We start from the raw sequence: 27,831 nt of genomic DNA on the forward strand, positions 1-27,831 counted from the left end.
TTTTAAAGTCCAGATTCCATTCACTCACGGGTTGTTCTTTTTCCAGTCCGAATTTTGGGAAAAAAGTCAGCGCTCTCCGGCCATGGCTGCGCGGCTTCGCTCCACTGAAGTAGCGGTCTACTCTCAGCACCACGCCACTCCCCGTACCCTCTCCGTAGCCTTTAAAAAGGCTCTTCGTGTGTCGGGGAAGGCGCTTAAAGGTGCCCGCCGAGTCACCAAGTCCGCAGGCTTCCGCGCCTGCGGTTTCTAAGGGTCCCCGCGTCGCCGACGTGGTAAGACCCGTCCTCAGCAGAGCCGATTCCCTCCGGAGCTCGGAGGGAATCCGCCATTAGCCGATCGCGCTAACCCGGAAGTCCCCAGCATCTAGACTTCTCAAATACCAAGGTGGAGGGGCAGGGAGCAGAGAATGCTGCTTTTGTGAGAAAGACTACTAGAGATTAGGGGATTTTTTTTTCAGTGAGAAACAGAGAAAGGCAGGAGACTGGCTACCAAAAGTAAAACAGCTGCCTTTTCACAATAGTAACAACGATAAGAAAAACAGCAAAATTCAACAGAAATAGACTTTGGAGGGTTTCTTGTTCTACTGCAACATCAGCTGGACCTGGGTATCTGTGAAACAGGGTTTCAATAAGTCAGATGACTCGTCTGCTGCTCTGCATATCTTCAGTATGAGAAGGCCCTATCTTACCAGTTCTGGGGTTTTCTGGATTGGGCTTGCATTGCTAGTTGGCGATGCAAAGTACCACTACCTTGAAGTAGAAACAAATTGTCTCTGTGTTCCATGTGGAGAATTGATTTTATGATATACTTGTTGAGGGCAGAGACTGCAGGACCCTTCTCCCTATCAGTCTTTAGACAGATGAAAATAACTGACGCGTGTATGCTTCAGCTGACAGGGTAATCTGAAAATTTATTTTGGAAAAAAATACAGGCCCCAACTTCACTACAGCCCTTTCTTTATGGATTTATGATTTTATTGAGGCATGGGAGAGAGAGCGTATAATTCACAAGCTGCACCTCAGGGCCAGTAGTTCCCTGTCAACTTTAACAAACACAAGAGACAGCTTGTACTGGAGGCCTCGCTAGCTATCCATTCTAATGGGAGCTCTTCAGTCGTGGGTGAGAAAACAAAGTCAGTCATGGATGAACATTTTCATTCAGTAAAAAAATACTGAGATAGGTGGACCCATAGTCTAGGAGCTAGAATCAAGCCCACAGTGTCACTCATAGCAGAATACATTGTATTAGATGCACTTAATGGATGATTTTCTGGAAATGAGGAGCTTCCAGCTGAGCACTTCTAAGGCCACATTCACGCCACACATTTTAAACACTATGATACCACTTTAAATTGTCACAGCTTCCCCCAAAGAATCCTGAGAGTTGTAGTTTGTTAAGGGTGCTGAGAGTTGTCAGGAGACCCCTATTCCCCTCACAGAGCTACAATTCTCACGAGTTCCCTAGGAAAAGAGATTCATTTTTAGCCTTCCAAATGCACCAACCAACCTTCAGGAGCCAAGCAAAATTTGTTAACACGTCTGGAGAGATTCCCAACCTTCTCAGGCCTGGAGGCACATTTGAAAATCAAAGGAACTGTTGTAGAAACTGCAAAATACCCATTTCACAGAAGTAACAGCAGTACTCAGACCCACCCATCTATCTATCATCTATCTATCTATCTATCTATCTATCTATCTATCCATCCATCTATCAATCCCCAAAAAAGAGTTAAACACACACACACCCAAACACGTAAAACACAGAGCAAAAAAAAGCAGGCAACACCCCCCCCCCCCAATTCAGGAAACTTCCCAACCAACACTCCCCCCAGATACCAACCACACCAGGGACACCTACTGTGCTGGAAATCAAACCTGAAATATCTAGAACTAGAGACACAAGTCCTTAATGTCTTACAGCTGAAGCATCTCATCTACCATGGTATATAACTGTTGAACAGAGCAGACAGCAATTCGGAGACTTTGGCTGTGCTCCTAAGTGCATTTAGACGGAATATGACTCATCCAAATAAATGAGGCTTACTTCCACATAAGGGTAGTTAGGATCAAACAGTTAATGCTTGCAACTCTTCACTTCTGTCTGAGACTACTAGTGTCAATCTTCTCAGCTCCAGTGCCAGCAGTCACAACAGCTCTGCTTCTTGTGCAGAACGGCTGTGCATTAACTAACTTTATTCCACATATCCCAAACTCCAAGACAGACATTTAGGCAGTGTCACGCACATTAAAAAGGAACAGTTATAAACAAGAAACAGGAGAATGTACGTACAATAGGCAGCTTTAAGTCAGTTTCTGGTGTTGGTAGCATTGTGTTTTCCTTCTTACCAGTGCATCCGCCACAGCAGCCTCCAGATCTGTGCTTGTGCTGAGAACTCGCATTGCATTCATAGAGGCAGGCAACCTGCCTGGCTGTCCGAGCCCAAACCGGTCTGCACAAAAGACAATATTGAAAGGCATCATTAGGGGAGTTCACAGTCCCTTGGAATATTAATAAGGCTGCTGGCCAGGAATGAACCGACACAGAGAGGGAACTCTCACCATGGCTTTAATTATTACCAGGCACTGTTTTGTTTTGTTATGATCAGACCTCTTTAGCACCACAACAGACTTGTCAAAATGTAGAGTCCTGTTACATAGCTAGCTAGGATCCCAGATGTAGCATTGGACAAGTCACCAGAATACTTTCCTATCGAGAAACAGAGGGGAGGGAGTTGATCTCTTTTATGGTGTCTTTTTAATGAAACAACCTCTGGATATCACTCATTGTTCAAAGGATGATGCATGAGTACCACAACAAAATTTTCGAGTGTGTGTTGTGTGTGTGTTTTAAGAGAAAAATTGTCACTAGTATTCTATTAATTTTCTTTCTTTTTTTGCAGGTCCTGCAATGTGTACTTTTTAAAATACTCTAGAATAGCTAACAATTACTCTGACAGTGGCCTAGGACATGGCTTAGCACGAACTAGCAAACATGCGGATTCCAGAGTAAAGACTGTGGCCTTACTGTTGATGGGCTACACAGAGGTAAGCTATGCTTTGGCTTAGCATTACATCTGAATCTGGGTTTCACAGCCTTATAGAAGAAAGACTATAATAATAATAATAATAATAATAATAATGATAATAATGATAGAATGAATTTCAAAGGGATTTTTTTCCCCAACAGCTAGCTTAGGTTATCAAATAAAAATCACAGTGTTTGAGCTTTTTAAAAGCAACAGTAATGTAGAAACATGGCATGCCAATCCTACTCTAGCTGTAGGCAATTAGCTGAATGGTGGTGTATATCCCTAGTCAGTTCAGTGGGGCCCAATCAGCATCACGAAGTGGATGAGTGTATGGATATGAACTACCTGCAACAGCAGAAGGCTGCGTCCTTGCATATTTCCCTTGCTAGATAAGGACAATGATAATAATCTGCACTACTGAACCATATAATTTGCAACTGTGCAATAAGTGATAAAAAGGTGGTTTGCATGCAAATATTTTAGGGCACACTAATTAGAAACAGTATTTGCTTAAGTAGCTTCATCTCCAATGAATAGGAATTTCTTGCAAGGTTTAATGGGGGTCTGCAGATTCAATAACAACTGATGCAGGAACCTAGGCATAAACAGAGTAAGTTCAACAGGAAAAATCATTTGTGAGCTCTGTGAACTCTGCAATCTTCTCTCAGATAAAAGTTGCATTCAACTTTTGCATTCGATATTTGTTTAGGTCTGCAGGAAGGGAAGCAAGATCAGATCAACTATGGCATAAAGGAAGAATCGATGTTAAGAGGCCAAAACCAATAATTTTCTAAGCATTGGGGCAATTATACCAAAAGTTTTTCATTTTTCAAAATGCGTTACCAAGATAAGGCATTTTAAATTTACAACAAGCACATTTTCTAAAAATAAAAGTAGACTACATGCGAAAATTAAACTTTTTAATGGAAAGCTTTTTCTGAAAGCAATTGACTGATGATGTTTACAGGGAAATAAAAACTGCATGTTACTACTATTCCCTTTTTTAATGCACCTAGTTGCAGAAGCAGCACAAATACTTGCTTCAAACGTCAGTTTTGTTTCAAGTAGATCTTCAAGTAGAAGACCTGGTGGAAATGTGACAATGTATATGAAGTGACAAGCCAAATGCACTGTTATGAAGTTTTGTACTAGTCAACCATAATTTTGTAAGTATCAGTAAGTATCTGGTGCAATATAACAGCCACAATCCTATAACCTACCTACTTTGTTAAAGCCCTCCACTGTTCAGTGGAACTATTTGAGTAGGAGGTTTCAGAGAATCTACAAATAGCAGGATAACTGCACTTATGTCTTTGGCTCAGGTGGCATTGCTCAGGTCTCACTGAAAGCCAGAATTTCACCCCCTGGATTTGCATCTTCCAAAATTTCAGTAATAGCAGAGATAAAATGAAGTGTATGATCCAGCCAAAGCTAACCACTTTCAATGAAAGAAGTGAACCACTAATCTGCATGGGGTTTGAAAGTGCTGAAATTCAGCTGGGTCATGGATTAGGGTAACATTTCTACTATTTGTGGAATATCCACAGTTGAAATATAGAACTGCCATAGCGTTGCCCCATTGAAAGGTACACAGGAATTTTGGGACGTGACGTTTCCCCACAGACATGGCAAATCATTATTTCTATTGCTACCTGCTTCCCAAAATCAAGAAACTGGTTGCACTTTCATACATGGTAAACTGGCCCCAGAATGTGCCACATGCAGCTTACTAGGCTAATTTCGTGACATGCGAATGAACAAGAAAGTGATCAAAGAGGTATGTGCAACCAAATTTGCTCCAGAAAACATACATAAATCTAGTACTCTTGCCCAGAAAGTAATCACCAACTTGATTTAATACATCAAGATCCCAACCACCCTGGCAAGAGCTCCAATACTGAACAATTCTTTGACAAATCATGAAGTAAAAGAAATCTTTGCATCCCAGTGTGGTTATGGCCACCCTCCAGGAAAAAGGCATGCCACTGGGGAATTAACTTTCAAGTGAAAATATTACTTGTGTAAGTTGGTAAAGAGTGAAAATCTAGCTCCAGCAATGCCAGTTGAAATGCTCACAATTTTCATAAAAACCAGAACTGAATTCTATCTGTCACATGTTATCAAGCAAAACTAAGACTGCATTAGAAAAGGGAAAATAGTTTTTTAAAAGATGTGGATAATCAGAATGGTAAAATAAATCATGTCATAAGCCTTTAAAATACCCAGCAGAAACAACTAAATTAAACTCACATTAAGTTACAAGGTGGCATGCAGCTATATGCCCTACTTTTAGCAAATGGGAAGAACCCATGAGATGGGTGACGATGCAATACATGTTTCTATTGGGACAAATTCTGGGCTTGTCAGTCCCTCACTCCAGATGAGTATGTTTTCAGTGTACTAAAGCCCATTTCAGAGATATGAATGAAGTTCTCCAGTAAAGTTTCAGAAGAGCACAAGGCAAATCCCAAATAATTTTTCAATGACACCCATTTTGAGACAAATTCTACCAAATCTGCCACCTTTCAAATGTAGAGCACAAATTCAAATAAATCATGATCTATAGAAATCTATACTACTTGGCTTAAGAAACTAATGCAAATCCGTAAAGACCCAGGCCAGCTTAAAAACCCAAGCTTCGAATTGCTTGATTTGTGCCTTTCAGTAAATAAGAGTTTTATAAAGCTTGGATAGAACATCATTTAAAAAATTGTATTTACCAAAGAATATTAAACTGACTTTTGCTATTTGCACACCAGAGAGATACACTGTACAACTGAATTTTGAGCCACATCCTTGCTGTTGGTCAGCTCTGCCATTTATTTATTGAGCATTAGAAAATTGTAGCTCCAAGTGATGTTATGCGCTTCCTGTGGCTGCTGTGAAGCATGCCCCAAAATACTATGCAATCTGTCTGAACAAATGCATAGAAGATACATCAACAAAGCCCTGAATCGCCATTTTAACATTGTTTCCTTTACAGGAATAACAGTATGCAAAACCAAAAAAACCAAGCCACCTTTTAAAAAAAAAACGCATTCAAAACTTAAAAGTGACAAAAGCATGTTTAAAAGGAAAAAAAAGAAAGCCTATGGCGGCGGTGGTGGTGGTAAAAAAAGAAGAAGAAGCACATGCTAAATGAAGAGCGACGTTTGTGACTGCAAATGTTAAAATGGCAATAAAAAAGAGACACTATTAAGAAGCAGACTCATGCAGTTAGCACTTGTTCACCTGACTGCCCAACAGAATCAGCAGTGGAGAGAGCGCTAGTGGACCTGGAATGACGTCGAGAGGCTGCAAGTAGAAGGAATGGCAACACCCACAGGATTAACACACATGTACTCAAGACAGAAAAGTGCCACAGTCCAAAGAGGATGCACATGATTAATACCAACACTGGCGTTACATAGTGAAAAGGAAATGGCATCGCATATGAATGGACATATAAATCAAGTGCCAGCCCCACAAGCAGGACCAACACCCAAAGCTCCCTTGCTCACCCCGACCCTCCCCCTCCAGCTATGGGGCATGATGCATGAAAAACAGAAGGGACCCCTTTTGAGACTTCTGAGTTACGTGCAGTCCAGCAGAGACTGAGAAACATGAATCACCTGCCGGGTTCAGGAGAATCACTGATGAAAACATGAAATGATCAACTTGGAAGCAATAGGATTTAGGTGTGGTCCGTCTAAATCCTATGGCGGAATCGCAATGAATCCTTAGAAACTGTGCTTGCAAGTGTTAAACCTCAGTAGTTTCATTCATAGATGCGAACCCATGGTCAATAAAAAGACAATTTGTAGTTCAGGGACAAACCGACAGCGCCGGAGAGGAGCGGAAAGACAACATAAGGAAATAACTTTCATGACATATATTTGCTGCAGAAATTATATCCCCAGTACCACAAAGCAGGTAACCTATTAAAACTGAACATATGATGCTACCATAGACATATTCGGGCTCCCTCTTACGGGTAGCATCTCTCCCATTCCCAAGGCAGAGCGATTTCCCCAGTTCTGCGGTATACAAATTTTACCCAGAATCCATTAGCACTGAACGTGGGAACTTCTGAATTTAAAGCAAGTGCTCTGTCGAGAGTCTAATTAGGGTACCATATGGTCTGGACAACATGCAGCTACAGTACGGAAAAGAACAAATCTGGATTTGAGAGGAGATTTGAATCATTAATGTTAGTTACAGGCTTTACACTAAATATAGAGTCCTGAGGTCAGTTTTGTAGCTGGAAAACATCCAAGCACCCAAAAAGTAAAAGGCACCAGCACTGACAAATAGTCATTTAAATCATTCACAAGTGCCAATAGAGTTAAGCAGTCTAGTCACAGTATACTTACCTTTGGATCTAAGACAACGAAGCGTTTGTATCATAATGATGTATTGATTAATACAAAAATCAAAGAGGTCACACATTATACCGTGGAAAGAAGCAGATTTGGCTGGGGAAAGTGTCATTTAAATACTTTCACCGCTTATTTATTCAGCTGCTCAATCTGCAGTTGTACTGCATGCATGCTCATGCTTTCACTAGTTCTGAACTCAGTTTTGGATCTGAAAGAGCACCCTTCACTTTAACAACTAAAAGAGTCTAAGCAAGAATAGAGCCGAGAATTTGGTGGTTGATGTAAGATGGCAAAGATAAACCCTGCTAATTTTTTTTCTTCATTTCATATACTCTCCATTTGATCCCATCTTGGATGTTTCAGATAGCTATATGTGGGCCCATTTTGCATGTCACATTATATTATACGTAGTATAAAACAAACTGTGGCTTTGTGTGAACTAGCAGTTATAAAAAAATTATTATGACTTATTTTATTGGAATAGATTGTTATAAGATCTGTGATCTTGTATATTTTGTTGTTCTTCAGCTTGTTAAACTTCCTTGTGTATAGTTGTCAATAGTAATATAGATGAGTGGTATACAAATTAAAAGTGACGTGAAAAATGAAAAATTGTTGCTAAAAAGTTCCCATAGTTCTCTTCCCCGCCTTCTGCTGCCGCCATGCTGCATACGGAACAAGTCAGAGTCTGGCTTCCTGTGTTGCCCAAATAAACTATTAATATAATGTGATGTGCAAACCGGGAGATGAGCCAGGGCAGTACTAACATTATTTAGCAAATCTATTTCAAAGTCTATAGTTGCATTTTATATAAAATGCTATTAAACTCTTAAAACTGAATTTCGATTTAGATTATCACTAACAGAAGTATTTTTCTTATCTTGCCTTACTAGAAGAAAAAATATAAATTTGCATATGTTAAAAGCTAGGAATGTGTACAACCGGTTGTATACTTGGACAGTAAGAAAAGCATACAGCTTTGCATTAACAGTTGAAAAGTTTCTAAAATGGTACATTTGATACATGCACATGCGTCACTAAGACCTCTTTGGGTTTTAGTTTTTAGTTATAGTATATGACTGGAGAAAACAACATAAATATTTGGTTCCAATATCATACACACACAGAGAGAGAACCCAACTGCTCCTTTAAATTCATATTTTCTGTGCCTGTTTGCAAACTTTGCAGCCCAAGAACTGAGTCACAGAACAACAGTGGAAAGAGAAGAGTCTTCCAAATGCTTAAGCAATGCATAGAGATTCCCCTGTATTTCCATGCCGCGCTCCACATGTTGCATTGATCATTGCCAGGCTATGCAGCAACAAATGCCCCCCTTCTCCTAGCCCAATGGGTAAACACTCTCAAACATTGGCAATACGAGGCTAAGAAGACCGGGGTTTGTGTTTTTGCTCAGACCTTTTTAAAGCCATTCCTTAATCATCCTTTAGAAAGTTATCTGAAACATTCCAGAATTCAGATTAATATTAATAAATCTTAGTTAAAGAAGAGAGGATGGTTCCTGAACACACAAATCCCTAACCTTGTTTTAGCTGTAATAGATCACTGAACTAGAGAAATTTTAATTATCAACAGTGAGTAGAAAGTTTTTCTGATTCACATATGGCAGCAATAGTCACTTATCAAGTAGAAGAAATTTTTTTTTTTTGTTATATTGTCATTCTATCTACTATATATTTTTGAAAGCTGTGTGACGTCTGTCCATCCATTAGTTCTCTAAGCCTTCAGACCTTTTAATTGGCATGATGGTTCCTGAAGCAGGTTTTGGTCTATGTTTGGAAACCACCAGATGCCATTTTGAATCAACATGGATTGCCTGAACCTTTCAAAACAAAACTGATTTGGACACATATGAAGATATAAAAACTGCCAGGCTCCTTCTGCAAGAATTCTCTTCAGAGGAGGACCTGGTCCTTCCAAAGCAAATACTACAGAGGAGCAGGCTGGATCTGGGGCCTTCAGAGTTCAAGGCATCCCAACACCCTTCACAAGACACAGAGGGCCCCTGAACAGAAGCTGAGCTGCTACTGAGTCCAGGGGAGCTCTGGAGCCTATAAGTGTAGACCTAGTGAGCTGGAGTGCCTGAAGGCTATGAAGGTTCATGCATTAAAGCTTCTAGTTTCTAGAAGGAAGCGCTGGAACAACATCCTTGACATGCCTTGACTGGACTTCCTGTGTTTTGTCCTTGGACTGCTTCTGGACCTTGCTTCTTGTGTTATCCTTACGTTCTGCTTTGTGACCAGACCTTTCTTTTTTTAGGACTACTAGATCTGAAGCAGGACAGTAACCAATTTTTGCATGATGGCTGATGAGATTGAGGAGAAGATTTTCCCTTCCACTAAATTTGAATTCAATTGGATGCCATTTTGAATCAAGATGGCAGACTGAATCGTTCTAAACTGCTCACATTTGGACACCTCTAAAAGATATCGTCACCAATGTCTGAGGCCTATAGTTGTGCTCTGGATGTGGATCTGAAAGCTCATGATTTAAAGACTCCTTTTCCCATCAGCAATGTTAGAAACCAGCCTCTACAGGTGTCACACACAGCAGGGTTACATTCCATAACGTTTGCTTTCCTCCACTATGAAATCTCAATGAGCGTTGGGTATATAGTGCTAAAATGCGAAACACAGAGAGTGGTACTCAATTATGTCTTACTCAGAGTAGACCCATTGAAACCAATGGCCCTAACTTAGTCATGTTCATTTCTATCCCACCCTTTTTCTCCATGGAGCTCAAAGTGGCCTGTACATGGTTCTCCCTCTCCTCATTTAATCCCCACAACAACCCTGAAAGGTAGATCAGGCTGAGAGGCAATGACTGGCTCAAGGTCACCCAGTGAGCTTCATGGAGGCCGAGTGGAGATTTGAACCCTGGTCTCCCAAGTTCCTAGTCCAGCACTCCAACCTCTATGACAGGCATAGGCAACCTTCTGCCCTCCAGAAGTTTTGGCCTACAACTCCCATGATCCATAGCTAACAGGACCAGTGGTCAGGGATGATGGGAATTGTAGTCCAAAACATCTGGAGGACTGAAGGTTGTGTATGCCTGCTCTACAACACACTGGTCTACTCTGAATAAAACTTAGCTGAACACCACCCAGTTCTTGGTACATGATCACAAACTACCTGTCTGCTTTAAGCAAGTCACAAGTACCATACATTGTAGAATATACTGGAATGGTATTTTATATTCAGACTGAATACTTCTACAAAATTAACTGATGCCTTTCAAGGCTTCAGGATGCTCAGTTTCCTTCAGAATATCTCGCACAACTAATTAACCAATAATACAATAAAAAGCATTCATTACGAAGAACCAAGACATTGCACTACTAATTTGGAAGCACAGGTTTTTCTTTGGACTAGGGTTGTTGGACCATAATTTTAAAAGCAAAACCGTGGAACTTCTGTGAAATTGTGATGAATCCATTATGCCCTATAAATACAGGGCATTTTAATCGCAATTACAGCTGGGGATGGAGTTACCGTGCGACAGCAATCTTGTTATTGCATGCATGCAAGCCACAGGATGGAGTGCATATTGGAAGAGGGGGAAAGAAAATGTGAACACACTTTCTAAGTCCCCCCACCCCGTGAAAGTCAATATTACATTGGATCTAAATGCCACCAGCTCATGCTTTGAGACAGCATCACTCTCCCCTGAAGTGATGAAGGCTGGCTGCTTTCAGAAGTGCTGGATTTGTCAAAACCATTGTTGCTCAAATGCTGTTAAAAGAACTTGGAAACTATAATAAAATGATTATTATTTTTAGACGGGAGGATCTTCCTACTAAAGGAAAGCAGGATTTAAGCATGCAGAAGGGAAGAGAAAAAAGTGAGGGTCGGAAACAGGGAGTGTAGGGAAGGTTTTTTTCGTTTTTTGTTTTGCAATTAAAAAAAGAGAGAGTAAAACAAGCTCATTCCACCTAGTGATGTCTTGACTAAGCCACAAAAAAGGGGGAGGAGAAGGAAGGGCCCTTAGAAGCTCCAGCGCCTGCAGGTACTCACCAAGTGGAGGGAAGCCCCGAGCAGGGCTTGTATCTCGGCTGCTCTCACGGCTGGTATCGCGGCTGCACCCCTGACTCACGCTGGGTCGGGGGATACGGCTGCTCCGTGCTAGCATGCAGCAGGGAGGGTTTCAGAGAAGGTGAACACAAGTTTAATGAGGACACAAAGCTCAGACAGGAAAGTCACATTTATGGTCAGTATTGACATTAGTAAAAAAGGAAAATCATGGGCAGCAGCAGCCAACTCTGACTGGCCACAGACCCAACCGCAATGCATGCCAAGTGGCGCTTTATTGTGTTGCAAATCAGCACACCTGAGAGGCCTGCCTGGCAGGCAATCCCGGTTGGTGTAAGTGGTAAAGGGACAGAAGATCTTGAGAGGGTTAGACTTTTGCACATACAGAGACCATGCCAAACTGCTGAGGCTGAAAGAAACATTGTGGGAAAGAGATATGCTTTTAGAGGGATAACCAGATCAACAAGGATTTAGCCATGAACCACTAAAGAAAGGCCACTTTTACAAAAAGAAAAAAAAGGTCTTTTACAAAGACCTGTCATAGTAATAGACAAATAATGTCAAAGGAAGGTAAGCAGGACATTCACTTATCTAGAACCTTCTCAAAATATGCTATTATGACGATGTCCCTGATCGGTTAGCATTGCTGCAGGCACCCTTGCAGGATTCTCTCTCCTCTCTGCCCTTCTTTTCTCATCAAAATCCGGCATGCCTACTCAAACATGAAGTGGAATCTATTCCTTTGGGTTTCTATTCAACAGCACAACCAAAATCCAGTTATTTGTTGGAGAAGAATACAAATAAGCACCTGGAGACCACCAAGACTGAAAGGTGTCATGTATGACACTACAGAGCCCTTCAGTTTGAGAATAAAGAATATGGAATGAAGATGAAAACCAAACAACTGGTGCATCATTTGCTTCCACAAACCCATCCTGTTATTGCAAACTCTGGATCAGTCCACCGGCTCAGTGAAACAATGATCTGAATACTTAGGCTGAATCATAAAATTGTGAACTGAAGTGCGGTCTGACTGAACCAGATTCCAAACAGGGACAGTGGCAGACCTACATTTTTGCTGCCCTGAGGTTTGAACTGTTATGCGGGGCCGTTTGGAACCAGCATTGAGGTCTAGGTAACCACTATGATCTTCTTCAACTTAGGGATTGTTCCATGACAGATCACCACATTTTTTTTTTTAAAAAAATAACTTCTATGCCTCAGATTTTGATTAAAATTTATGTGCCAAAATATCTCACATGTCAAAATCACTGATGTGAACAAAAAAATTCCTACGCCTTATAGTTTTTGAGTTATGGGAGGGAAATGTTATATACATGCATGATTAACTTTTTTAAAGCAATGTGGACTATAGCTGCTTCTGGTGTCCCTCTGGGATTAGGAGCCCTGAAGCTTAAGCTTTGTTAGTTTCATCCTAGATGCGCCCGTGATCAGGGATAGGGATCTGCTTGTAACACGTGATTCTCATGATGCAGCAAGAGAAAGCAGAAACAAACCTGCAAATCTATAAAAAAATCCATTCTGTTCATAAGTAGATAACAAAGAGTGCCTGAGTAGCAGAAAGCGTTCCAAAAAGTGTGAACTATTCATGACAAAAATGAACAGCTGGAGAAAAATGCACAGGGAGGTGCACTCTATATAGATTGCACTATGCTGGGTGACCTGATTAAATGCCACTGTAAATATCCATATGGCTTTAGAGAGGACGTGGCTTATTAGAGAGTATTCACAGGAATGAAATTTTCACCTTTCTGGTATCATCCAAACTGCCTATATACTGAATTCTTCACAGATGACGTTTAAATAAGGCCACTACCTGACCAAATTTTAAGTTTACATTTTTTAAGTTCTGCTTCATTGCTAGCCTATAGATAAATCTATTTTTTTCATGTATTTAAATGAAAATGTAATATATAAGCAAAAATAACAATTGCATGTAATTTTTCCCCACCACAACAAAAGTGACACTGTATCCAAAGAGGACTCAGACCTGCTCTGAACAGATGTCTTAATTTGGGTTCATAGGAATCTAGTTTGCTTGCATAAAATGTTTTCCTGGATCAACTGACTCTCAACAAAATTACAGTTTTCTCATTGTGATGACTGCCCTGGTTATCAGCTTGGTATTGATGTCCTCTGCCATTTTCTTAAGAATAGCGAATTATCTTGTTTCCCTTGTCTGCGTTTTGACTTCCTTCTCTGTGCATACAACCAGAAAGCCTGTCCCCAGATCTCTTCTAGAGAGGTAACCTCACATCCCACATTACTACTAAGGCTTTGATTCCCTCTCTCACTCACCCCACTTGCCATCTCATAAATCTGGTTGAAATTTCTGCTCAATCTTATATGCCTTCTGTGCTGTCATTCTATCCTGTATCTTGAGCTCTGACCATGTATGTGTCTCCCCCTCCAGTCCCACCTGCTTTCCCAATTCCACTCTTGCCTGTTTACTCCTGGAATTCTGATATTGACTTTAAAGTCGCTGTTTCCAGTTCTACTCTGCTAGTTTATCTGGAGGTCTCAATTGCAGTTCTGGCCAGCAGGACTGGATTCTATGCTGATGAATTGTAATGTAAACCAGAACTCCTACCTTCAAAATAAAACCTGCCAAGGCTACCATTTTTTTTACATTGAAAGCAGGTAGCCTGGCTTGAACATCAGATGTCTCTGATAACTGGACACCTGCTTTTACTGAGCCATGGAACGTGCACAATGGTCCTACATATGTTCATTTGTGGGGAGGGGAAGCTAGAGAATAAGTTGAAAAGTTACTTGAATGGTAAACAGTGCACTAATAGGTTCGATTTTCAAGCAGAGGCAACAACATGATATATATTTATACATATTTTTTTCCTAAGGGAAGGTAGAGAAATAAAATGTTAGCATTCACCAACATCAACATGAACTATGAAGTAGCTAAATTCTGTCTTAATGCTCTTGACAGTACATTTGAAATGATAGGATGGAATTAAATCATGAGAGTGGCAACAGAAGGTAAACCACTGGTTGTTGTTGTTTTTTTTAAAAAAACAAGTATTATTTTCTGATTAATGTTGTGATTAAACCTGGGCAACCTCCACCTAAGGTGGCTTCACCTAAAGTTCTACTAGTGTGGAATTAGGTGGAAGTTTTACTGATTCAGTGGAAAAGATGGCCTTGCCATTTCAAAGTGCTCTCTCAACAGATTCCTCTTTCCTCATTCTGGAGTCACAGAACTTTGTGGACATGTTAGCATGACTCTGAAAGAATGCAAATCGCTAATAAAGTTCTTAGGGTGCGCATTTAAATAAGGCCATCATAGCCACCATGTTATTGTGGTAATAACAAGTACCATGCCGTGCTTCTTCAGTCTCTTTGTTCTGCACCGAATCCAATACAAATCTTACCTAGACCTATCCTGTTTGGACTGGTCTCTCGGCTGCAGCCCTGGCTTCGAGGGACCTTGCTGCGTTTTTCAGCAGGGGATGGTGTTGGGTGTCCTCTGGTTGTTCCACTGCTCAGTCCACCGTATGCGCTTCCCAAGAGCTTGCCAGGGGAACTGGATCTACTGCCAGCTAGACAGGAACCACAGATATAAAACAAAAATATTCAGCTTATCTCAAAATGACTAAATCTGCCCGGTTCCATTTAATTTAAAAATATATCAAAAACAAAATTAAAGCAGCAAAGTAAACCCAGAAGCCGCCCATTTGTTAATAAACATGTCTGATCACTTCTGAATTACGCATTTCAAAAATTATGATGGATTGAGAGGAAGTACCTTCCTTAAACAAATACCCAGTTCACACATAATGAGGCACTCCTACAAACCACAGTTTGTGCATGAAAGAAAGCTCAAGGGCCCCCTGTTTCCACCTCCCCCATTCTTTTCTACTCTCATACACTCAGGCTGCAGACTAGAGGATACCTCCTGATTTCTTAAACCACAATTTCCCTTGATGTCCAACCAGGAAATATGGTTTTATGAAGGCAGAAAGGGATCCAAAGAACTGCTCAGCTCACACAAGGGACTTGTAGCAGCCCAGTGGAATTTTTTTTTTTAAAAAAACAAACTTCTAAAAACTCTTTCAGACTGCCTTGTGTTACCACACAACCTACTTTTAAAAGTCCCATCAGTTTCAAAAGCACTTTGCAATGCTGGGAAGTGAGCTCCTGTTAAAAAAATAAAAATCCAACTGAACTCACCATACTAGATGCAAGATCCTTTGATCGTGAATTTATCTTTAAATGCCGTGCTACTAGTAAGTAGGTTCTATACATCTTGAGGCATCTTGCATACTTGTTTAATTGAACCTACAATTAAGAATGTTTTTCCCAACCTAGGAACTACAATTTAAACCAGTGCTGCTGCTTCTGTTGTCTGAACAAGCAGCAAACATTTCATTTTTATTATTTTAAGAACTTCTAAACCTCCTCTATCCAGCAAAGAGTCATTCATGGTTGTTCACAAAGCATTCTGTTTTCCATTTGAACATTTGAAGAGGTCTTTTTAGCAGAAACCCAAAAGCACACTTAAAAGGGAGCAAGCCCCATTGAACATAGTGGAGCCTACTTCTGAGTAAACATGCATAAGATTGTTCTGCTACCGTATTTTTCGCTCCATAGGACGCACTTTTTCCCCTCCAAAAATGAAGGGGAAATGTGTGTGCGTCCTATGGTGCGAATGCAGGCTTTCGCTGAAGCCTGGAGAGCGAGAGGCATCGGTGCGCACCGACCCCTCTCGCTCTCCAGGCTTCAGGAAGCTATCCGCAAGCCTTGCAAGTCCGGCGGGAGTTCCCGCGAGCTCACGAGGCTTGCGGGCAGCAGCCTGCAGCCCCAGCGAGTGTCCACAAGCCTTGCGCGCCCGGCGGGAGGTCCCGCCGAGGGCACGAGGCTTGGGGCGGCAGCCTGTTGCCCAAAGCACAGGGAGCCCTCTGGAGGGCTCCCCGTGCTTCGGGCGAGTGTCTGCAAGCCTCGCGCACCTGGCAGGAGCTCCCGCCGGGCGCGCGAGGCTTGGGGTGGCAGCCTGCCGCCCGAAGCACGCGGAGCCCTCCGGAGGGCTCCCTGTGCTTCGGGCGAGTGTCTGCAAGCCTTGCGCGCCCGGCAGGAGCTCCCGCCGGGTGCGCGAGGCTTGGGGCGGCAGCCTGTTGCCCAAAGCACAGGGAGCCCTCTGGAGGGCTCCCCGTACTTCGGGCGAGTGTCTGCAAGCCTCGCGCACCCGGCAGGAGCTCCCGCCGGGCGCGCGAGGCTTGGGGTGGCAGCCTGCCGCCCGAAGCACGCGGAACCCTCCGGAGGGCTCCCCGTACTTGGGCGAGTGTCTGCAAGCCTTGCGCGCCCGGCGGGAGGTCCCGCCGGGCGCGCGAGGCTTGGGGCGGCAGAAGGGTCTCCTTCTGTTCCTTCTCCAGGTTCGCTGAAGGGCGATGCCCCTTCTCCCTCTCTGCGCAGCACCTCTCCTGTGAAGGAGGGGCGCTGGGCAGAGAGAGAGAAGGCGCAGTGCTCCTTCAGCGACGCGTCTGTCCTGGCTTCTGCTTTAGCCCTGCGCAGCCTCTTTGGGCAGGGGGAGCCTTCATCCCGCTGCCCTGAAGAGGCTTGGCGCAGTTACCCCAGAAGCCAGAACAGCCACACGATATCCCAGAAGCCAGATCCCTCTTGCTGTTCTGGCTTCTGGGGTTCAGAATAATTTTTTCTTGTTTTCCGCCTCCCAAAACTAGGTGCGCCCTATCGTCCGGTGCACCCTATGGTGCGAAAAATACGGTAATTCATGCCAAACTGCCTGGAGACCATATAGAAAACAACATTCCTGATTTGTAGGTACATTCAGAAGACTTGGGCTCTTGATTATACGGGTCTCTGCACCTTATCTTCACTCTATAGTCTACTGTACTGTACAAGCCAAAAATGCCAAATCTTCCTTCCAATTTACACTGAACTTAATCTCACACGCATCAGCAAGACTAAGCTGCCCAATCAGAGCTGTGTCAGAAGAAAGTCCTACTGAATTAAGCAGGGTTTACTCCCAGGTAGTGGGGTTAGGATTACAGCCTAAATTATGCTGATGGATAAAAAAAGAACACCTAGTTTTTAATAATCATAGCAGCTGAAATATGACATGTCTTTATATATTCAAAGGTATTCTAAGTACCTAATGTGTATACCAAAAGCAGTCCAAGTCTAAATTCTCATTTTATGGGTACTGGGGGGATTAAAGAGGGGCAAGTATCCTGAATATTAAAATAGTTAAAAACAGTAGTGTGAAAGACAGCACAGACATGGAAACAGGAGTGAAAAAACAAAGAAGGGGTTCCTTACCACCAGCAGGGTTAGCTGATCTGGATCCTGGATTATGAGAGCAGACCAAAGGACAGGCAGAGAGTGAATTAGAGAAAGCGAGACAATACAAAGTTCAAGAAGCATTGCTAGTTGCACACATCAGTTGCTTTTTGACAGACACATCACTGCTTGTACCATGCAGTATATTACACAGCAGGGCCTTTCTTGCCAGCATGGCCACAGAGACACCTATTACCTGAACTTATGAGCTGGCAAATGACCACTTGGGGGTCAAGCAAAAAAGAAATGTAGTGCCAGCGCAGAGCCTTCATCAGTGGTATCATGAGCTGGCCTTGCACAGCAATTAGATGCAGTGTAGCAGGACATGCAAAGCTGTTGCTGGTCACAGACAAATTACTAGCATGTCTGCACTGGGATAACTAGTGGGTCCATGAGTAATGATCCAACATGCACATCAATCATCCCAAAGCCAGCTTCTTCAGCACCCCCCCCCAAAAAAAAAGCTGTGTCCTCTTAATAATGTATTGATTTTGTTAAGGATTTAGAACACAAAGAAAGATACCAGTAAGAAAACAAAAATGATCAAGAAACCAAGAGCAGCCCTAATAGCTATCTTGCTCACTAGCAATCCCTTATAATGGGACTGCAACTTTCACAAGCAGGATAGTAAGACTGGCCTGCCAAGCACCCAATGTAAGAACTGCAAGATTCAAAGATTAGGGCTCTAACAATCAATGTAAAAAACACAACATCAGGAAAACTGGCATTCTGTCAGGGTCAGTGGTAATGCTCATACCATGCAACATAAAAAACTTGTGAATATGCTATTGGTAATATCATTTTTCTCTTTATGCAAATACACTACATTAAGCACCTAATCATTATTTTACACATTCTACATTATCCCTTCTTTAGAATTATTTTCACACACCCAGCATATCAGCTTAATTGAGAGATGCCCCAGGTGATCAGGAATCGGAGTGACTACCAAGATGCAAATTAGCAAGTATCATATGCTCTTCCCCTTAACTGATCAGTAATCACAGATCATACAGTACAGTAACAAAGGATCAGAGAGCCAGCTATTATTTATGACATACAGGAATCCATTTTATTTTCTTCAGCAGTCATCACAGATGCAGACCTTTCTGCACAGTGTCAGCACTCAACCAATCCAGCCAAAGTCCCACCTTCCTACTCTCTGAAAGACATGCTCCCATGATGCTGGATGAATTACAGGATGAATTGCACAAGACATCCCAGAGAAATGGATAGGGCCTGATTTAGTGGACCTCCTCTGGGGTAAAAAGAGTAGGAAAGCCCTTTACAAGTAAGACAGGCAGACATCACAGATTAGAAGCAGCTTCTAATGAAGGAGTATTCTTCCATGCTTAGCACAAAGGAGTTCATGAATTTGTGAAACACAAGTGAACAATTCAAGCAGCATATTAGGAGATAAACATACATGATCATAATAAAAGAGGATGGGAATGTACACAGGGATGGTAACCATTACCTAGAGCCCTCAAATATCCTGATATTTCTATATCAGTGTACCATTTAATAATGAACTGGAGTCCTAGCCTTGGATAAGGCTGTTCCACACAAATGATATATACGGAATGAAACTGATTGGAGTGAATGGAGTATGTGCTTTCTACGAGGACAGGCAATGAAAATGAGCTGGAAAATTATAAAGCCTCCTCAACAAGACAAAGCTAAATGGCTTCTTACGCTGGGACTGTGAAACTACTTTAGCCCGGCTGCGGCCTCGCGTGTCAGCAGGTGATGAGGTGATACTGGTGGTACTTCCAGAGCTTTGCCTCCTTGTGCGGATCCGACCTAGGGAAAAGGGGGGAAAGAAGCAGCAGTTAATTAATCCAAGTGATTGTGCTTTAAATATCTTATCCTCTCACCAACACATTCAAATTGGGATGAACAAATCTATAATAATCATAATACTTGTACGAAAATGAAAATGCATCCCATTTTACTAGTGGTTAAATATGGTTAAAACCACAATATCAAAACCAGGAATGAATATTTAAGTGCAACCCAATGGGACTTCACCTCTCTCCTCTTCCTACAGCCCCCAAAATCTGCCCTAGAGGCTTTTACAATCCTCTGGAGAAGATTTTGATGGCGCATAGAGGACTCCAGTGGGGAGGAGAGGATAGTAAAGTTCTGTTGTGCAAGTGGAAGCCTGTTCACTTGCACAACACATATAATGTTGGATACAACCCTTTGCATTTAACAGGGTACATACAGAACTCCCAAAACAATTTGCGTCAAAATGTCACAAGAAAAAGGAAAACAACACAGTACATTCCTAAATTAGGGGAGAGAACTGGAGATAAAGAGGTTCTGGGTGTTAATGGCTGATCTTCAAAATTATTATTGAATAAGAGTAGGCAATATTATTCCTGCTTTACAGATAGGATGAAGAAGTCCCTGTATGTCTCCAGAATGTTCTAGCAGAACAACTTCTCAAGAATGTTCTAGCAAACATCCTTGCAGCCCAGTTATGGCCAGTAGAATCAGTAAGCACAAAGCACGATGATCCAAATTTTTCTGACAAATCCTGGAGGGATCTACCTCAGTGGTAGAGCATCTACTTTTCACAAAGAAGCTCCCAGTCCCCAACATCTATAGGAACGCCCCATGTCTGAAGCCAGGGAAAGCTGCAGACAATACTAAGTTAGGTGAACCAACGGTCTGGGCTCAGTATTAAGGAAGCTTCCAAAGTTCCTATGATAATACAAGGAAAGCAACAGCAATGTACCATACTAAACTTTACAACTTTATCATTATTCCCCCTCCCCTTCACTAGCAAGAAAAAGCTGCTTCAACTATTATTAGCATAACTGCTTCAGCTGCCCTGAAAGTGTGAATTAACAGAAGATGACACCAACAGACGTACCATTCCTTCATAGGCTGCATCCCATCAGAGCCCAACCCACCAGCACCACTGGACCATTTGATTTTGTTGGACTCCTACTCCCCCTTAGCCACTAGAGCCAATTGCCAGGAATAACAGGAATTGTAGTCCAACGTCTGGAGGGCACCAGGTTGGCTACTCCATGATTACTGCTCCTAATAATAATAATAATTTTATTATTTATACCCCACCTCCATCTGGCTGGGTTTCCCCAGCTGCTCAGGGCAGCTTACAGCATATGTAAAAACGTAGTAAAATATCAAATATAAAAAACTTCCCAATACATGGCTGCCCTCAAACATCTTCTAAAAGTCTTAGCCTGTCCTACCTCACAAGGTAATTGCATCTACTATCTTCTCTTTAAGCTACAGGTTAGTCTAAAAATAACCAAATTCAGTGCAAATGCTCAGTCTGGTTTTGGCTATTCAGCAAAGTCAGCTATTTCTGCAGTTGCCATTAGAAATATGATAGATTTTTTTTTAAAGAATAAAAAGCTATATTTCCCAAGGGGATCCCCTTTCTCTCTACTACAAACATTCTGTTTCTTTTACCTTTCTATTCCAGTGCTATTTCAGAAAGCACACCTTTTGCAATAATGAAACTATTTCCAACACCATGAAAAGGTAAACAGAAAGCAGCACTATTTAAAACAATCCCATAATATTTGTACTGTTAAAAATAAAACAAAAACATACTTAAGAAATTTAGAAACAATTAAAAAACATCTAAAATATGTAAAAGCATTAAGAAAATCAAGTAACAGGTAAAGCAGTCATAGCTAATAAATTTCAAGGTTGCTAGGAACTGTACAATGAAACAAACTATTAGCCATTAAAATGTTACTAGTTCTACACAATTAATAAATAAAGCAGAGGTCTAGGAAGGCCACTGGGCAAAGAACCAGAATAACCTTTTTATGCCCTTTTCTTTCTTTTTTTAAGCAAGCTTTTTCTACGGAAACGAAAGAGCCCAACATTTCCAGTTACAAAAACCAGGTAAACCCTCAGTTGTGCGGTGATATTCATGAAGTGTTCAACACGTTAGGCTAGGTTCACAGAACTACTCAGAAACAAAATGTTCCACTAAGTATTATGCCTAATGACAAGGGTGAGCTGAGAGACAAGGTGAAGGGTACTCAGCAGCAGCAGCATGAGTAAGAGGAGGACACCATGCAAGAGGTCATGCAAAGGCACCAGTGAACACAGATGAAAATCAGGGACCACTTGGGTGATAACAGAGAACTGGTGTAAGAGCCAGAGACAGACCTCAGTTACACAGAGACTGCTTACCCTCAGGTTTACTGGTAGTACCATCTTTAAGCAAATTTAGAAAAAAAAAATGAGAGGGATAACAGGGAAAGTTAGTAATATTCAGCAGAAGTGGGCAGGTATAAGTTTCAGTTGAATTAAATGAATAATGTTAGTTAAACAGAAATGCAACATCTGGGCACCTGAAGCCGGAATTATCGTAATACATACATGGGTAACCGCACAAGGCTGCTACCACCCCCAGATATTTGACATTTCCTAGTCCTCACTTGGGTTGTCTTTCTTTCGATTCCCCCCCCCCCTTTTAATTTCAGCAGGCTTTTAGTTTGCTTCCTTTTCTGCCACCTGGCTTTTAAGTGTGTTGCACGGTTGATAAAATTGTTTTAAAACTTCATGTAAACCTGTTAGAGAGGCCTATACTACCAGAGTATACAAGTACCATGAACACACAAACAAACAAAAATTCGGTCATTTGTTTAACCAGACTGCTTCTTACAGCAGAGATCGTTATGACAATAGCTCCACCTGCTGACAAATAACCCCATAATGCTTTCAGCACATTTAATTGGTGACATCCAGTATTATTCCCAACGCTCCCGTTTGCACAACAGAAACCTGATTGCACAATAGGACTTCTGTTTTATTTTCTCCTCTCCTCCTTCCGTAGCAGATTTAGGGAGGAAGGAGGGGGGCTGTGGGGGAAGACATGCATTGGATCTCACCCATTATGGTTCGTTAACACAAGTGTGCATATGAGCGATCTTGCAAAAGCTGCTGGTTGTGTGAATGGCTCTTAAGGAAACTGCCTGCCCTTGCACTAAGTATAGATGGGAAGAAAGAGAAGCTTGATGTCTTTTCACTAGAGTGTGTGCTCTACTCTTTTTTAATACTGAAGAAATACAATTAGCCTATTGCTGAGGAAGGGACACTGTCAAAATGTAATTCTCTAAACCAGCGGAAGTAATACAGCACTAGTTTGTTTGTGAACCACTTGTCTTTGCTTCTGTGTTTCTCTAATACTGGGCCCACAAGTTCTTCTTAAATAAAAAGGTGCTTGTGGAAATGCAGGCATTGCATACTTGGTCATTAGAGAGCCCTTCTGCAGAAACAGACCATGGTAAGGTGATGTGCGCTCTAGGTGTCGTAACTACTTGGATGATGCCAAATAAAATTAGGCAGTCACAGATTTAAGTACTATCAGAAGAACGCTGCCCCCTTTGAGTGCAGTGCAGACTAAACCAATTGAAAGGAACAGCCTGCTAAGGTCAATAAAAGTTGTCTACAATTTAAACTGAATAAATTTAAAAAAAAAAATGATTGGGGTTATTGTAAGATTAGGTGCAAGAAAAGCAGTAACTGAATAAACAAATATACCCACAAAAGTTGACAGAGATTCTGTGGTGGCACTATTGACTCATGCTGACAAGATTTCCGCTTGAAGAATGCAACATGCAAACCAATCAAGAACACAGGAGGACACATAGAAGCCGGCGTGGTGTAGTGGGTAGAGTGCTGGACAAGGAACCCGGGAGACCACCAGTGTTTGAATCCCCACTCAGACACAAAGCTTACTGTGTGGCCTTGGGCGAGTCACCAGTCTCAGCCTACCCTATCTCACAGGGCTGCTGTGAGAGTATATATGTACACCAACTACCCTGAGCTCCTTGGAGGAAAAGTGGGATACAAAGGTAATAATAATAATACCTAGTTATACTAAGATCACTCAAAGCATAGAGTCATTCAGGGTATTCTCTGGAGAAAAACTAGTCTGTTTCATGCCGGAAATATGCTCCCTGCAGCCTTTAACATTCAGAGGTCATATTTGTTTGTTTTAATTTTGCTCCCCCAGAATGTTAGGCAAAATTTAGCAGCTGCTCCAAATTTTTACACTGGTGGAACTTAGTGGCTGTTTTATCTTGGCATGACTTGCCAAATACTCACTTATATTGATCCTCCTTTAAACAAGGTTTTCGCCACACTAAGCTGTAATAACCTAATCTTTACAAGAAAAAAGGAGGTGATTTCCCCTGATCTGCACTGAATCCTAACAAATGTATACTAGAGATTAGAAAAGGTTGCATTCTGCAACATCATACCCATCGCACACCTACTGAAATCAATGGATTCGAAGTTAGTCCTATACTCTGATGAAAATGGGATTACTCTGAGTATGACTTAGTGGAATGCAACCCAATAGGGACACCTTCCCTAGATTGCAGCTACTGCATTCTTTCCAGAGAATAACATTTGTTCCTCATGCTGCACAGTCTGAGTTGTCTGGCCGCTCACAGAATTCACAGAAGCCTTGCCGAAGAAAGTGACAGCCATCATGTCAAATAAAACGCCGCTACTCCATAAACCTCTCAGGCGCCGTAGATGCCAAACCTATTTCATTTAGCTAATGCTACTGTAAACAATCCACGAGTTTATTCCCCATGGGACAGTATATACCGTTTTCCAAACTATTTCTCTGTAAGGCTGGAACTCCCTAAGAAACGCATTCATTTATTCTACTAAATCCTTACATAAATCACTCATCTCCTTTATGGGAAAGCAAATAAGCTTACCTAGAGATGCGTATGAACCCGGGGGCAAGGCCGCTGCCGAGCTGAAGGGGGCATCTGATCCAGAAGTGACCTTAGATTTGGCACTGGCTGCTGCATTCACGTCAATGTCACTGCGAGAACGTTGGAGGGACCCTGATGCAGACACAGATTTTGCACTCACTGTAGAAGCTTTTGAGGAGGGGGGTGGGAAGAGAGATGCGCACCGTTAAAGATAAGGATACTCAGGAAGATCAGTTTAGCACAAGTCTTTTTCATTCCTGCCAGGAGAATTGGGGGTGCTAAGACTAAAGACTTTTCCCTACGCCCAAAGAATAATTTCAGGCACAAAAGTGCTCCAGTAAGTTTTATCCTAAGGATTTTTTTTCCATAAAAGGGAAAAGTACTATATGAACCTTCGCTTCGAAATAAAACTATGCCTTCACTATTCTAATGTGGTTTTAAATAAGCCTCATGCTTTCTCTTTTTCAGCTTGGTTTTAAGTTCAGCTGAAAATTGTTTTGTTCTGTCTCTGCTAAATAAAGTTTTTTGTTGTTCTCTTGATGACACAGAGCAATAGAATACATGAAATGAAAACATACAATAACATACAGCAATTCAGCAATAAGCCAGTGGGCCAGAAATCAATCAGTGATAAACTCCAGCCATAAAATACAACACACAAGCACAAAACAAGCAATCTGTTCCATGCTCTTCCAAAATTCACCCTCTTAAAAAAAACAAAAAACTACGGACTGAGAGAGGCACAACAACACTGTAATTTTTGTGGTTGCTATTACAAGAAGTCATCTAATTTAACAAATAAACTGTGTTAAAATCAAACTTTTTATATCTTTTAAATTAATGTGTCATACCAAATTAAAGAAAACATATTTGTGCTCTTTATCCAGCTTCCTCCTCTCCCTTCCTAGTTGGCAAAATAAAGATCTGCCTCACATTCAGTCAGAGAAACAGCAACATGATTATGGCCCTTTCAAAGACCAATCAGGTACTCTTTTGCTGGTGTTGTGTTAACTATTCTGTATGTAATCTCAGCTACTGAGGTCCTTCTAACACAGACCATATGTGCGTCAACCAGAAACTCATCAAAAATCTAAGGCTCTAATACAGACTTCCCTGAAATGGTGACCATTGTTTTGGACTACAAACCGCATAAGCCCCAGTCAGTGATCAGGGGTGATGAGGGCTGTAGTGGAACAACATCCAGAGGGCCACAAGTTGGGGAAGGCTGGTCTAGATTAGTGGACCTTGGTTTCTCAGTTACATGAACCATCCAGACTGTTCTGTTTAAAATATAGGTTTTCCTACCTCCACTCAAATCTTTATTCTGAACTAAATCATACTGCTGCTCTGATGTAGCTTCTGTGAGAAGAAAATTTGACGGAGTAAGTTAATGCTATCTATCTATTAGATTGCTACTACAGCTTATTATTACTAAAAGAATAAGGCTTCTGCAGATACCCTTTGCCGTTCTGGATGGCTACTACAGGAATACTCAATTCAGTTTGAGGGAGTATTTGTGGGGAAGATATAGTTGAGGATTCATCTCCCTATTTGTTGGCAGACGCTATTTTTAAGGATGTAGTTGAAAAATCTTACTAAAATTGCAACAACAAGACGACCGAATTTCTCTTGGCAAACAGAAACAGGCACATAAATAAAAAGGTGGCCTCATTTGCTTTTGTTGCAATGACAATACATGATTAAAACGTTTTTAGAAGAATGTGGTGGGTGTTAGCTGTCGCATTTTTTAAAAAAAATATTTTGCTTGCAAATGATTGCAGTTTTCTTATGACGAGTGGTATAAATATACTTAATTGCTTCCTATATCTAATGATGCTACTATATTTACTCTGCATACTGTAGTGCACGTCCTGTACTGTCCAAATCTACAACACATTTAAAATAAACTTAAGAAACCATGGAGAACTCTGACAATTGTAATAATTCTGTCTAAAAGTTTTTCATTCATTCATCTGCAGTTCTGAGCACCTGAATAAGACATTTGTTTATGAAGCTAGGAAAAGTTAGAATGAAGACTTCAAGCTCTTCCATTCTCAAAAGAAACCCGTTTTGTGGACGGGATGGCAGACATGAAGTACTGTGATTTGCATCAGAAACCAATGGAGAATTATTCTCTGTATTCACAGTGTCCCTAGGAGCCTGGTTGCTGGCATCCCTTAATACTTGCGGAATATGAAATCCAAAGATTTGTCTACATCAGCCTTTGCCAACCTAGTGGCCCCCAGATGTTTTGGTCTATGACTCTCGTCATCCCTGACTAATGGGCACATTGGCTAGGCTGAGAGAGGTTATAACCAAAATATATGGAGAGCACTAGGTTCGTAAAGGATGACTTAGAAATTAATGCAAAATGTATCATGCCTGTCACAAATTCTCATATATTAGTGATTTGTTGCTGTCTGTCATAAGTAGCGCTGAGGCCAATCTAACGAAGACATCCCAACTGATTTTAAGGAGCTTAATAAAGAATGATCTTTATCAAAACAATGTCTGGCTCAAAATGCCTTCACGGATGAACATAATTCATATATTTTGCCAAGTGTTGCTTCAAAGTTATTAAGTGAGAATTTACTCCTGCAGAACAAATCTTGAGACTAATCTGCTCTCAGAGTTCTGTTGCCATTTATCCAAAAATGTTTTCCCACTTTGAGACTGCTTCATGAAAGGTAGCAACATTTCTGAGCAGCTGCTCCCATACTGAATTAAACTAATACTACCTATTCTGTCTAGCAGTGCCTGACAAGGGTCACTGAACAGAATTGTTTCTTGTTGGCTTGACACTTGACAGGGAAGGTGGTGCTTCACCTTTCCCATACCGCCCCATTCCCACTCCCACTTTAGACCCAGTCCCCTCAATTTTCACCTCGCGATGTAGTGCTTCCAGTTGGACTTCTTTTGGCAGACAGCGGACGACTAAAAAGGAGGAGAAAGAATGGATTTAGAAACACGTTTTCTTTGAATCCACAATGGCAACACTTCCAAAAATTGTTATTTTGGAGGCTTAGGAAGCTCCCTCCCCTCCCCACATTCATTTACAATTGATTACAACAATGCATCCTTGCACTGTCCACAGATTCCAACAGATGAAGAACATCAACGTTAAAAAGCGTTCCGCCCACCTTCCCTATTTATAGAAGGTTCCATCTCCCATGATTTTTAACTTCTACAAGAAACTGCTGAGAAAGGTCATAGGAAGATCCAGGCCAAAGTGTCACCTTGGGATTTTGTTTTCATCAGATCCCAGGTGTTGGCCCTCATCTTTAAAGCCCTGCGCACCTGGGAGTGGAGCATTTCCAAGGACCACCTTCTCTCAC

General features: G+C 41.6%; 1 protein-coding gene across 7 annotated transcripts in view; it reads right to left on the reverse strand.

Annotated features, from left to right (window-relative positions):
- The window catches only part of CLASP1 (cytoplasmic linker associated protein 1), a 171,212-nt gene that overhangs the window by 47,756 nt on the left and 95,625 nt on the right, over positions 1 to 27,831 (reverse strand). For 2 of the 7 annotated variants that reach the window (XM_079968494.1, XM_079968497.1), the window contains exons 18-23: positions 27,381 to 27,430; positions 24,497 to 24,664; positions 19,458 to 19,565; positions 17,742 to 17,768; positions 14,840 to 15,007; positions 2,346 to 2,449 (exon numbers count right to left, since the gene is read on the reverse strand). In XM_079968494.1, the coding sequence (XP_079824620.1) occupies positions 2,346 to 2,449; positions 14,840 to 15,007; positions 17,742 to 17,768; positions 19,458 to 19,565; positions 24,497 to 24,664; positions 27,381 to 27,430 (625 nt within the window). Of the gene's footprint in view, positions 1 to 2,345; positions 2,450 to 6,259; positions 6,323 to 11,417; positions 11,526 to 14,839; positions 15,008 to 17,741; positions 17,769 to 19,457; positions 19,566 to 24,496; positions 24,665 to 25,801; positions 25,856 to 27,380; positions 27,431 to 27,831 lie in introns of all 7 variants that reach the window. The other 5 variants (XM_079968493.1, XM_079968495.1, XM_079968491.1 and 2 more) reach the window with 4 other exon arrangements.

The sequence above is a fragment of the Podarcis cretensis genome (assembly GCF_951804945.1).
Source record: "Podarcis cretensis genome assembly, chromosome: 1".
Classification (NCBI taxonomy): domain Eukaryota; kingdom Metazoa; phylum Chordata; class Lepidosauria; order Squamata; family Lacertidae; genus Podarcis; species Podarcis cretensis.